Below are 12,600 nucleotides of genomic sequence, written 5' to 3' on the forward strand. Positions count from 1 at the left end.
CAGTTAGTCAGAGAAAAGTTGAAAATGAAGAAAAAGGAACATTTCCAGGCAGAGGAGGAAATGGGTGGGACAAGATGAACAAGAGAACAGGCCTAATCTGCCTCCCCCCACTAAAAACATGCATATATAAGTAGTGAAGGAGAGATTTCCCTTGCTCCCTGGCTGTCATTCATTCTCTGCTTTTCCCTGGGGACAACACAGCATCCCTCCAAGATGTGGGCAAAGGTACTGTCTTGTTTCTTTGTGATGTAAGATGAACTTGTCTGTTTAAGTATTTGTATCCTCACTTGTACATTTATCAGCGGCTGTGCATCATGCTGTGGGATACATGGCTCACCTGCTTTAAGTGTCCTGCCCTCCTTGAGGTGGCCTTAATGCTTTTGTGCAGAGCTCACTGAGAACCCAGCTGAAATAATCACAGAATCATTTGAATTGGAGAGGACCCTTAAAGGTCACCCAGTCCAACTCTCCTGAAGCAAACAGGGAAATCTACAGCTCCATCAGGTTGCTGTCCCATCGGGACAGACTCTTCAGCAGGGTCTGTGGCAAGAGAGAAGGGGAAATGGTTTCAAACTAAAAGAAGGGAGATTTTGACTGGAGACAAGAAGTTTTTTTTTATAATAAGGGCACTGGAACAGGTTACCCTGAGAGATGGATGGATGCCCTGTCCCTGGAGACATTCGAAGTCAGGCTGGATGGGGTTCTGAGCAACTTGATGGAGCTGTAGGAGTCCAACCAGGGGAGTTGGACTAGATGACATTTAAAAGTCCCTTCCGACTCAAACAATTCTTTGATTCTGTGATCTTGCTTTGGAGAAAAGCTAGAACCGCAGCTTATCTGGAGTTCAGTGGAAGCAGGCAAGTGCAAAATAGAACTGCCAAGTCCCATCTCCTCCTGACTCCCAAGCTCAGCAAAACTTGGGATAGGGATTCTGCTTCTCGTGGAAGTTAAATCTTGCTGCCTTAAGTGCTAGTGGCTGCGCTGGCCTGAACTGCCACATTCCCGCTGATTTCAGTTGCAATGAAAAGGTGCTATGGAAAGCCAGGTGACTTTTGTTTGTGTTTCTTTATATTTAATGCATCTATGTGTGTGTTTGTGTGTATACACACAGATATATGTATATACATTCATCTTGCAAAGTTACATCACCTGCAGTACTCAGCCTCAGAGACTTACGGAAGAAGCAGCAGAAATAGAGAACAGATGAAGACATCAAAAAAAGTGAAACCAACATATAAATAACAACATAGCATTTCTGGGAATAAAAAAGGGAAGAATTCAGATTTTGCTGATGAAATTCATGTAAGCAGGGACAGGATGACAAAAATGGCCAGCTAACCCTAGACTGAAAGAAAAAAGAAAGAAGGACATTTAATATTTTTTTCTTCTCTCAGACGATTACAGAAAATTTTGCCAATGTGATTCATGGTTTGAATAAAAACCACCTGACAGATCTGGTCATTCAGAGAAGCAAGCGAATGATTCTGGATACCCTTGGAGTAGGACTTCTGGGTACCAGCACCGACACCTGCCAGAAAGTCAAACAGTACAGCAAGGTAAGATGTTTAGTATTCATAGCACACACTAAGTTTTACCTATGAGAAGCAATGGAAAGGGGAACACTTTGCAATGGCAGTGAAATTCTTTTGGAGATGGAAATAGAGACATAGTGTTTTTCCCATTGGAAATAGGGAAACTATATTGCTGAAGTTACTTCTAACTTTGGATGGGCAAAGGTCTGTGTAATAAGTAGTACGCTAAGACTGCCAGACACAAGCAGAACAAGTTGATTATGAATCCCTTCCTTTCACCTATGAGATTTCATTAAAAGCATCAGCATAGGAAACATTACTTAGCACTGGACTTTCCAGCATGAAGAATGGTTACATGGATGAAAAATTAGTATCAGGTTATTTCCAGTCCATGAAATCTGCTATCTGAGGTACATTGGTCATGTTTCTCCTACAGTCCTGTTCTGCTTAAATTAAAGGAATACTTGACCTCAAGGAGAACCAACATAGGCTCACATCAGTGAGGGGGAGTTTAGCTTTCTGTTTTACTGGTAATACCTGGCTAGCTGGACTCAGGTTACACAACACTCTGTGCCAGTAAGGATCCCTGCACTGATACCCCATTCCCAATCTGTGCCAGTTAGCCCTTTTATTTAATTTCATAAAGAGCTCTCTGTTAGGTAAGAGATCTGCACATCAAAAAGACAGTAACAGTGCCATTTAAAGCATGGGGGTACTAGCATCAGGAGGCAATATTTCATTTACGCACAGTCTACTAAGACATTGAAAAACATAACCTTTACCTGGAGATCTTCCCCAACAAAATGATGACAACTCTGAGGAAATGCCTCTGAGTGATGAGGAGGAACACTAATGGCCAGAGGTTTTGTGAAGGTACTGAATGGTTAGGTCCATAGTGTTGGCCTGCCCCCGGACAGGAGTCAGCAGGAAACAGACTTTCTTTTCACACTTTCCAATAGAATCATATTTTTCCTATGACAGGAAATAGTTGAGTCTCAAGTGGGCAGGATTTGATCTCAGCGCACATTTATCCTTGGGTTCAGTATTCTGAATTAATTGATGTCAATTTGTTCCAGATCTACAGCTCAGATATATCCAGCACCATCTGGGGCCACTTGGATTTCCGACTGCCTCCTCTGTATGCAGCTTTTGTAAATGGAGTGGCTGTAAGGGATGCTCTTTTACTTGCTCTTAAATCACACTAATTGATTGCATTTTCACTCCAAAGAACAAAGAATGCTCCTAAAAACTTAGTTTACTTTTTTTCTTGTTCCTGAAGCCTCCTACAAAGCTTCATTACTCTGTTCTCCTGATGTGCTTCAACTTTCTTCCCAATTTAGATCAGGCTGCATCTCTTTAATCTGAGACTTGGAACTGATTTTATAGGTCAGAACTCTACAGCTTCTTGCAGGATGGCTACAGCAACTGCGTAACAAAGAGATTTCACCAGATTTTGCTCCAGCTGCCGAAGTACAGTTGCAGGAAAACACAGATACAGACATACACATATATATATACACACAGCTGGCATCAGGATTCTTCAAGGCAGGAATTGTGTTTTCCTCTGCTTATCCAGAGGGCATTCCTCAGCAGCCTGACGCAGAGTTTGACAGAAGCGTGTATGCCCAGCATTACAGGACAAGATCTGAGCACAGGGGAGCACTGACACCCTTCCAGCTCGCACATTTCTGAAGGAAGACATGAGTGAATAGATGTGAAAGTTCAGATTTTGAGGTGTTATTAAAAATACTGTTCCTGATGCTCTCTATTCCTTGGGACTTCTGGTAATGCCTAAAGCTGGGCTCTGGGTATGGGTAGGAGAAGGCATCACCACATACTCATAAAGGCTAGGCAGCTCTTTCCAGTTTTAAGACCATAGCTTTCTTGGACTTAGGCTGCTATAGTTTTAAGGGTGTAAGCCCCAATACCAGCATCAGTTGTAGAGCAGGGGAAGTCATTTAATCGTGTTTATATACTGTTATGAGGGAAGTGAAAACTCACCACTGGACCCAGAACTGCTGCTTTTATTGTACCATGTAATTAAAGTAGCAAAAAGCACATTGTAGAAAAGAAGAATCATTGCCAAACTGATTTTAGACCAGTGCAAGAAGAGTTACAATTACACAACATTGAGACAAGCTTTATATTGTATTTACATGTCATGTTGAGTGATAACGGGAGCAAAGGACTTAGAAGAAAGACCTTTTAAGTTTTGCTTTCTTAGATTTTAAGGAAAATCTAGTTCTTCAGCCTTTTTTACACCAGCTACAGTACTTTCATTTGACTGAACCAATCTTGCCCAGTCAGAGTTTAATTCTAATGACAAATCATGGCTTCTCTTTTTGTTAGGTGCACTCCATGGATTTTGATGACACATGGCATCCTGCCACGCACCCATCTGGGGCTGTGCTCCCTGCTGTGATGGCTCTCTCTGAGGCCTTTCCTCAGAATAAAAAAATCTCAGGTCTTGACCTGCTCTTAGCTTTCAATGTGGGAATTGAGGTGCAAGGCAGGTTGTTACGCTTTTCCAGTGAAGCCAGGAATATTCCCAAAAGGTATGTAAAAATGCTTCTAGTTGTAAGTTGAATGGAAATGTTAATATTTTTAATTAAATGCCAGTTAAAATACAAATGGCATGGGTAATTGTATTTTCTGTTCTTTGTCCAGCAATTTAGGAAAACTTCAAGTGAATCTTAAATATAAATATGTTTACTTGATTCCACACTGCTTGGTGAATAGATTTCTTTTTAAGAGTATCTATCAGTTTACAAGAAAGTGTTGATGATCTCTCTATTAATTAGATCAACAGCAAAAGGGCAACACTGAACAGCACAGGTCTCAAGCTCTTGAGGACAAGGACAACCACACCTTCCTTGCTCGTTCTCAGCATAATGGAGTCAACTGTACTGAGTTCAGAGCAGAGCCAGAGGACACAGGGTGTGTTTAGGAAATACTCATGAGGCACAGGATGGACTAGATGTCTTCTTGCTGTCTTGTGCATTTTCCTTCTACTGGTTTTGCAAAACTAGTTCAGAATAACAAAACGTGCATCCTCCAGTATGTATAATTTTCAGACAATTAAAAACTGTAACACTTTTGCCATTATTGTGTTCTGTATGCCTTGAATGATAAGCAATTCTAGTTTTTCAGTTGCTTTCTGGGGAGGCCTCTATTAAAACAGGTGTTATTCCAGTTTAACTTGTTCCTGGAGAAAAGCAAAAATTTCTTCCATTAGGACTACGGGTAAAATTTGAATGCGTGTTTCTTACAGTCCAATCCACAGCAGTAAAGGGAAATTGAAGCTTGAATGTATAATGAATCCGAGTAACTTTCTGAACTATACTAATGAAGAGATTTTGTTTTTTCAGGTTTCACCCACCAACAGTAGTTGGTCCAATGGGGAGTGCAGCAGCTTGTGCAAAACTGCTAGCTCTTAACCAAATGAAATGTAAAAACTCCTTGGCTATTGCTGCTTCCTATGCAGGTGCCCCACTAGCTAACGCAGCAACTCAAACAAAGCCCGTGCACATTGGCAATGCTGCCAAGCATGGACTGGAAGCGGCTTGCTTAGCATCACAGGGTCTTCAAGGAAACAATCAGATCTTGGACATTGAGTCAGGGATAGGTGCCTTTTATACAGACTACAACCCACAGACTCTGCCAACTTTGCAATCATATCCCTGGCTGTTGGACCAGCAAGATGTGGCCATCAAACACTTTCCTGCTCATCTTGGAACACACTGGGTGGCTGATGCAGCATCTTCTGTAAGGAGGAAGCTTGTTGAAAACAGTGACATATTGCTTATCCTTGATAAAATTGAGAAAGTTATTGTAAAAGTCCCAGAAGTCAAATATGTGAACAGACCCAGCCCTAATTCAGAACATGAAGCTCGACACTCCTTTCAGTTTGTTGCCTGCTCTGCTTTGCTGGATGGCAGCATGTCCATCCAGTCCTTTGCCAGTGAGAACATTCACCGGCCAGCCTTACAGGAGCTCCTCTGCAAAACACAGCTAGAGCACCCTTCTGATAACAAACCCAGCTTTGAGAGTCTTTATTGCGAAGTGACTGTTGTGCTTCGGGATGGCAACGCGATTAGTGACCGCTGCAACACGTTCTATGGACACTGGAGGAAACCTCTGACAGAGCAAGATGTGGAGAAAAAATTTCGGTCCAACGCTTCTGAAGTCCTTCCTGCAGAAGCCATAGAAGGCATTATAGAGACTGTGTACAATCTGGAAAAAGTAGAGGACTGTTCTGTATTAAACATGTTTTTGTCAGGACAGTCAGCTAGAGTACTTCCAGAGAAGCTGCACTTCAAACATTCCAACTCATAAAGCAAACAAAATTCAGGAAAAGGTCTTATTTAATGACCAAAGCACCAAGTAAATAATTTAGAGATAGCATGCATAGTTCAGTCAGAAGAGTTGAAGATTACTTCAGCTATCTTTATATGCTTATACTGCTAAAGGTAGAGCAACGCCAGCATGCTGCACAAAAAAAAATTCCTTCCTCTTCTGACAAAAATGTCTGCATGTTCTGCTTCTACTTAATCACTTCACGAAGGAAATTTAAATTCATGGAAATGCTGCTGTGAGAAACAAGACTATGAAGACAGAAAATAGAAGCCTTTACATATGTATTGCTGCACATTTAGTTATACAGCCTTCTTGAAGAGGCCACCTGCTATGCCACAGCTTTGGTGTGTGCGCTAAAAGAAATAGCACTTAACACTCCAAAAGACATCAGGCTTCACTGTGGAGACTGGCATTCTAGAACTAGGGTGCAGAGCAAGAGGGACAACTCCTAGACCTAAAAGCATTATTTCCCAGCCCCATCTTCTTGGTGCTTCATAGTATGCGTTTATTACTGCCATGTTCCCACTTCAATTACAAGGCGCTGGCTTAGGAAGAAATTCAGCCCCATTTTCCCCAGCAGCAGCCAAAGAGATGACCAGACACTTTTAAGGAAAATATGTGCTTAGGCTGCGGGGTATTTATATTTGGTAGGCAAGAAACATTTTAAGATGAGCTAGGTTATGATAGTCCTATATTTTTTGATTGCATAAATGCAAGTGTAGTCCTGTTAAAAGACATACCACACTCTTGTGAATGGTTGAAAGTTAAACAAAAACTGTTTCTGCCATGCCGACTTTGCTGTTTATGACAGTGCTCTCTTTCTGGCTTTCATAACCATTCCACACTGATCAGGATGCCATGTTCAGATTACTGCAGACATTGCAAAGCATGGGCTACAGTACATTAGTTACTATAGACTGAGAGCTGTATGTATCAGAACACTTCATGTGCTGAGACCACCAAGTGTCCTTAGGAACTGCCACCTTAACTTGACAACCAAAACCATTCCCTCAAGTCTTGCCATTTGTCTTAAAATGTATAAAATGTATGTACAAAAACTAAAATCACAAAATAAAATTGATTTTAGTAAATGAACCCTGAATTATTTATTATTTTTTTTATTATTTTCCACATGGAAAGTATTAATCTGTACTTAAGCCTCTGTCTCTTGGTTTATAAAGTTAAGTTGTTTTTTGATAAACTTTTTTCTTTATCCCTTTTGATTAGAAAGCAAAACTGAATTACTGATCTATGCTGAAGATATACATTGAGACACACAGACATTTCTAGCCATGTAATTATACCTGGGTAATGTCAAATATAAGTTATTGACAATGAGTGTTGTGATTAAACCCCACTGGATGAGGAAAGTGCCTATATTACCTTACCACAACTGAATACATTTGGATCCATAAAAATAAAATAATAAACACAGTTCCAATACATGTTTTCTATGTTAAAGGTAAAACAAATAGGATAAATTTGGCAGTAACTATTTAATAAATTTCAGGTTAAGAAAGAAAAACACCAAAAATACCAAGAACTGTGAAGTTTGATAGCTGCATTATTTTATTAATACCATCAAAAGTAGCTAAATGTTTATACTTTGCTAAATTGATTTCCTCACAGAAGTCTGTATGCTCCCCATCAGGCAAGTTTCAGGACTTCCTCTACCATTGTTCCAATTCCATCAAAGATCTCATGCAGAGGAGCCTTGCACATGAATGCACAGGTAGTAACTATTTTATTGGCTTTATCCACGTGGGATTCACTGACATCTTTGCAAATGTGCTTACATCCAAGCTCTGCTATTGCAGATGCAGTTTCACTATCAGGATATCTGTAAATGAAAAAGATTGTAATAACCATAAAAAGAGATGATACAGCCATAAAATTGTGCCAGTAACTTCAATGAGAAAACAACAAGAATATTTAAGTGGTTTTACAACTGACCATGACAAGGGACTAAAACAGTCTTCCACTGTCAGATCATCTCTATTTCCCACAGCAACTGATCCAGTATCTTTGAAAACAGCTCAGATGCAGTCATGGCATGCCACAAGGTACAACTCTGTTTAACAGTCTTTCAGTGTGTTTATAATGTGATATCAAGTGCAGCAATAACTGATCCACAATATTTTTCTGAGATGCTAGATGAACTTGCAGACACATTAGACCTTATCCAGCACCTCCATATAAAGTCTTCCACTGAAATTCTGCAGTGAGTTTGATTTTTTGGAGACAAGGCAGGAACAGGGGTATAAAACTTATCACTGCTGATAAAATTTCTGAGTGGAATTTCTTATCAGGAGTTAACAGTCTTTAAAGCAACACCAACTTCTGCCATGGTTCTCACTTGTTTTTCCTGAACTGCCACCAGAAAAACTTCGCTGAAAATCCCCAAGCAGACAAAATCCCACAGGCACAGTTTAAGTGGCCACTCCAATTATCAAGTTTTTGAATGCCACCTCAACAGATATCTATCCTTCGCTTGCACATTTGTAAAGTGAATCACAGTCTTTGGAGGTATTCAAGCAAGATACAGAATTTACTTTCTTAATATGAACTACAACGAATGCAGCAAAAGGTAGAGGAGGAAGAAAAAAGATCCCTCTGTTCAGCCAATTTCAGAACTGACAAACAATACTTGCAGCAACTCATTAGCACCCACACTGAACAGAAAAGTCTGTGCAGGAACCTGAGCTTTCGGTGGCTCGCGGACAGATGGTTTAAGCAAAAGATAGGGTTCTATTTTTCATATTTTCTTTAATTGTAGTGTGGATGTTGCTATCATAGGGAAAAATCACAAACCAACGTATTTCTGAATTCAGGGATGAACAGTCCCGACTCTGTAGAGCATAAGAAATGCACCTGCCATAAGAGGTGCATCAACAATTGCTACACAAGTGGAAGTTTAAAATGAGCAAAATGCCACTAAGAAATAATTATTTAAGAGCTACTGATTCCAGAAGTCTCAGCCCTTTGCACAGAAGACTGGCCACTTTATAATCTTAATTCCCACACAAATTAATTCCATCTGTTTCCTTCTTACCTTCCATCTACGTTTTTATCTTGGCCGACTGTGACCTCACAACCAGGAAAGACTTTAGCTGCCAGGACAGGTGATATACAGCACAACCCGATGGGCTTTTTAGCACTGTGGAAGGCTTGGAGAGTGGAGTTCACGTGTTCGTTGATGGTGCAGTTCTTGCCATCTACAGCCCAGGAACACAGGTTCTTTGCCACACCAAATCCACCTCGAAACAAACACACACTGAAATGCAAGGCACTGCTAAAAGCCATTAAATTCAACACGAGAAAGATTTCTCCTTTTTTGTAATGTTATCAAAGCATACATAGGACCTTCAAATTCCCATACTAAAAGATCTTAGGTATATGAAACATAACGGGTTTATGATTTTAGAAGTTTATCTGCACAAAGTACATTCACCATGTACTTTCCACAGGCCAGAAAGCTTCGTATTTCTGCACTGAGAAACAGAGAAACCACACATCACAGATTTGTTTGCTAGACACTGGAAAAACTGGGCCGTCCGATGCGCACTCCTCAATGACCAAGAGAGGGATCAGAGGAAAGACCAACAGTGGTTTATTGTTGGCAAGCACAGAATGCAGAATTAATGCACACAGTGGTTTGCCCTTCCACAGTAATTTAAGTCACAAGGTTTAGCTCAGTACTTAGACAGTTAGAGGAGACCTTCCCATCTCTAGAATTCTCTCAGAAGTTAAAGAAAATAAAACAAAGTTAACACAATAAGAACAAAACAGATCATTCATAAAAAAAAGTATTTTTAATGTGTGATATTCTGAAACATGACACTTGTGAACAATAATTTCCTATTAAAAATAATGTTTCTGCAAGTTAGTTATAACAAACCATTACTTGCATTTAGCCATCATTTAGCTGTACAGACTACATTTTGAAGCACAAACTTGCTAGACTGCAGCACAATTTGCTAGATATAGAGCTATCAGAATAATCACACAAAGGGTAGCCATCCATTATATTTGGTTCCTTATGCATAACACGCACAGCATCAACTTTCCTACAACAAACAAACACAGTTTTCCAGGAAAATTTCAAGGGACAACAGGAAGAAGTTTTGCATTTTTAATATTTGTGTTTTCCCTCCATCCCCTTGTCCTCTCCTGAATGTTATCTGGAATCTCTGAAGTGAGGTTTTGATTTTCAAACTTAATAGCGCTTACCTGCCTGTAACAGTTATTGCTGCAACTCCCCAATTCCCCTGAGCCTAGGTTATAATAGAGCATGAAATTAATGTGGAAAATATTTGCTAGCCTCTACTCCCAGTTCTCTACTCCTGATGTCACTGATCCATTATAGCTGGGGAAGTGACTCCCCAGCGCTATCCACGCACTCCCTCTGCCGGCCTCACTACAGAAGGCAGTGTAACTACTTCAGTCAGAACTTAGGCACAGTTGTGAAGACAACATTTAAGAAAGTTATGGATATTCTGGAAAGTGATTTTGAGCAAGTCAATTTCCTCACTATGCTTTAGTTTCTTCATTCCTTACTTCCCACCTCAAGTTCTCATCTACAAGAAAGTACCAAAGGCTTGACAATTTTCAGAAATAAGGAACAGTGTGATGTATGAAGAACACTGTGGCATTTTAAATTAATGAACTGTATCACAGAATCATAGAATATCCTGAGTTTGAAAAGACCCATAAAGATCTCCAAGTCCAAGTCCATCTCCAAGATGACATATCAGCCCATGAGCGCTTGCTAACATACCTTCTCATCGTCAAAAATACGAAGACAAAACCCACATAACTCTCAAATTCAAGAGTATGATTTATTAAATTATGAATTTAATTAACTCTTTTCTAAATTCTCTGCAATTGGAGAATCACAAATTATTTTATTATAAATGCACTTACCGGGGAAAATAACTGCATCAAATTCACCTACTTTCAGCTCAGCCAAATCCTGGATGTTTCCCCTTGCCAGCCTGGCACTTTCAACTAACACATTTCTCTTCTCATCTGCTGGGCTTCCTTTTAGATGATTGACAACACCCCTTTGCTCAATATTAGGGGCAAATATCTTCACCTGGAATAAAGAAATGAAGCAATTCTGTGTGTGTAAACAGAACTCTTAACATTGAGACAACAAATGTCACTTAATGAAACGATCTTTTATTTCAAAAACCCCTTATCATGATGTGTGGATTTCACAGGGTGGATCTGTTGCATTAAGTAAATGAAGACTCAGATGATGATCCACTCAGTGTGGATAAACTGAGCCATTCTCCCCATCCTATTCCTAAAGCTTTTTATAGGGAGTGCACTCTTTGGCCAACACTACTCATTTTGGTGGGGATTGCAAGTAACCTATAGGACTAAGAGAGCACTGTGATTGGTACCACAAGCCTGGATGCACAGCAGAGCCTACAGGAAGGCTGCTCCTAGCATTTATGGGTTCAGAGTGCTAACACAGATGTAAAAACAAAGAAGTTTAGTAGAGAAAGATGCAAACTTTACAGCATTTCTAACACAGACATGACTCACTTTCCTAGTAGTGGAAAGTAAAAAACAAAACATGGCAGCACACACGTTGGTTAGGTACCAAATTGAAAAACCTCATTAAAAACACAGAGGAAGGCTGACATAGGGGCTGTTCTCACATGTGTTTTGATACTTGCTTTGCCGACATCTCAGTGCTGATGATGTTGTCAATTTCAGGGAGGTGAAGTCGTGCTGAACACGGGGCTTTGTGTGCTCGCAACGGCAGACTGTGGCTGTGGCTCCTCGCAGACAGACAGCCACGTCTTGCTGTCACGAGAAGCCACAGACAGGTCCACTGCGCCGCGCTACATCCCGCTCCCAACTTCTCAGAGGGCTCTGAGCTACCTAAAAAGTAGCAAAAGCCATTCGAAAGCCGAACCCCGACCTGGGGGCGGCTACGGACTACCCCCACCTCCATGCCCACGTCTCCCCGCCAAGGAGGGCCCGCCCCAGGCACCGCTCGCCCGCAGCCGCCTGAGGCGGAAAGGGCCGCGCCGGGGGGCGGCCGCGCTCCTACCTCAGCACCGCCGCGGCTGAGGTGCACCAGCGCGGCCGAGGCCTCATGAATCTCGCTGCCGTCGAAGACGCCACAGCCGGCCAGTACCACAGCCACCCGCTTGCCCATGGCGGCGTCTGAGAACAGAGGGTGGCAGCCAGCCGCAAGGCGGCAGCAGCTCCCAACGCCGCAGCCCACAGGGAGGTGGGGGAGAGGGGGAAGGGATACGGCACTGCGGAGCTGGGGCGGGGCAGCACCGCCCCGAGGCAGGGTGGCGCCGTGGAGGAGTTCCCCTCACGGCGCGTCGCCAGTGCGCCTGTGCTGTCCCGGCCTCCATTTTGTGGTGCTGCGTCAGTTCTGCTTTAGCGTCCGAGGTCTGGTTCTTGCGCCTTGTACGTGTGTTACGCTCGCACTTCCAATACTTGAAGGGAGCATATAAACAGGAGGGGGAACGGCTGTTTACATGGGTGGATAGTGATAGGACAAGGGGGGAATGGTTTTAAACTGAGACAGGGGAGGTTTAGGTTAGATAGTAGGAGGAAGCTTTTCACTTAGAGGGTGGTGACGCACTGGAACAGGTTGCCCAAGGAAGTGGTGGATGCCCCATCCCTGGTGGCATTCAAGGCCAGGCTGGATGTGGCTGTGGGCAGCTTGGTCTGGTGGCTG

The 12,600-nt window shown here is 41.9% G+C and overlaps 2 protein-coding genes across 2 annotated transcripts; one reads left to right on the forward strand and one right to left on the reverse strand.

The window, feature by feature from the left end:
* Nucleotides 1-213: 213 nt before the first annotated feature.
* On the forward strand, nucleotides 214-5,867 carry ACOD1 (aconitate decarboxylase 1; the record flags this gene model as incomplete). The annotated part of the gene is made up of 5 exons (XM_079540966.1): nucleotides 214-225; nucleotides 1,395-1,556; nucleotides 2,609-2,698; nucleotides 3,882-4,087; nucleotides 4,901-5,867. 5 exons carry the CDS (start codon nucleotides 214-216, stop codon nucleotides 5,865-5,867), a joined length of 1,437 nt encoding a protein of 478 aa, XP_079397092.1.
* Nucleotides 5,868-7,535: 1,668 nt separating this feature from the next.
* On the reverse strand, nucleotides 7,536-12,063 carry LOC306952082 (glutamine amidotransferase-like class 1 domain-containing protein 3, mitochondrial; the record flags this gene model as incomplete). Its single annotated transcript, XM_079542723.1, has 4 exons — nucleotides 7,536-7,728; nucleotides 8,941-9,145; nucleotides 10,812-10,983; nucleotides 11,956-12,063. The coding sequence occupies 4 exons, from the start codon at nucleotides 12,061-12,063 to the stop codon at nucleotides 7,536-7,538; spliced, it is 678 nt and encodes a 225-aa protein (XP_079398849.1).
* Nucleotides 12,064-12,600: the final 537 nt, after the last annotated feature.

This window comes from Tetrao urogallus, assembly GCF_951394365.1.
Source record: "Tetrao urogallus genome assembly, chromosome: 1".
Lineage (NCBI taxonomy): Eukaryota > Metazoa > Chordata > Aves > Galliformes > Phasianidae > Tetrao > Tetrao urogallus.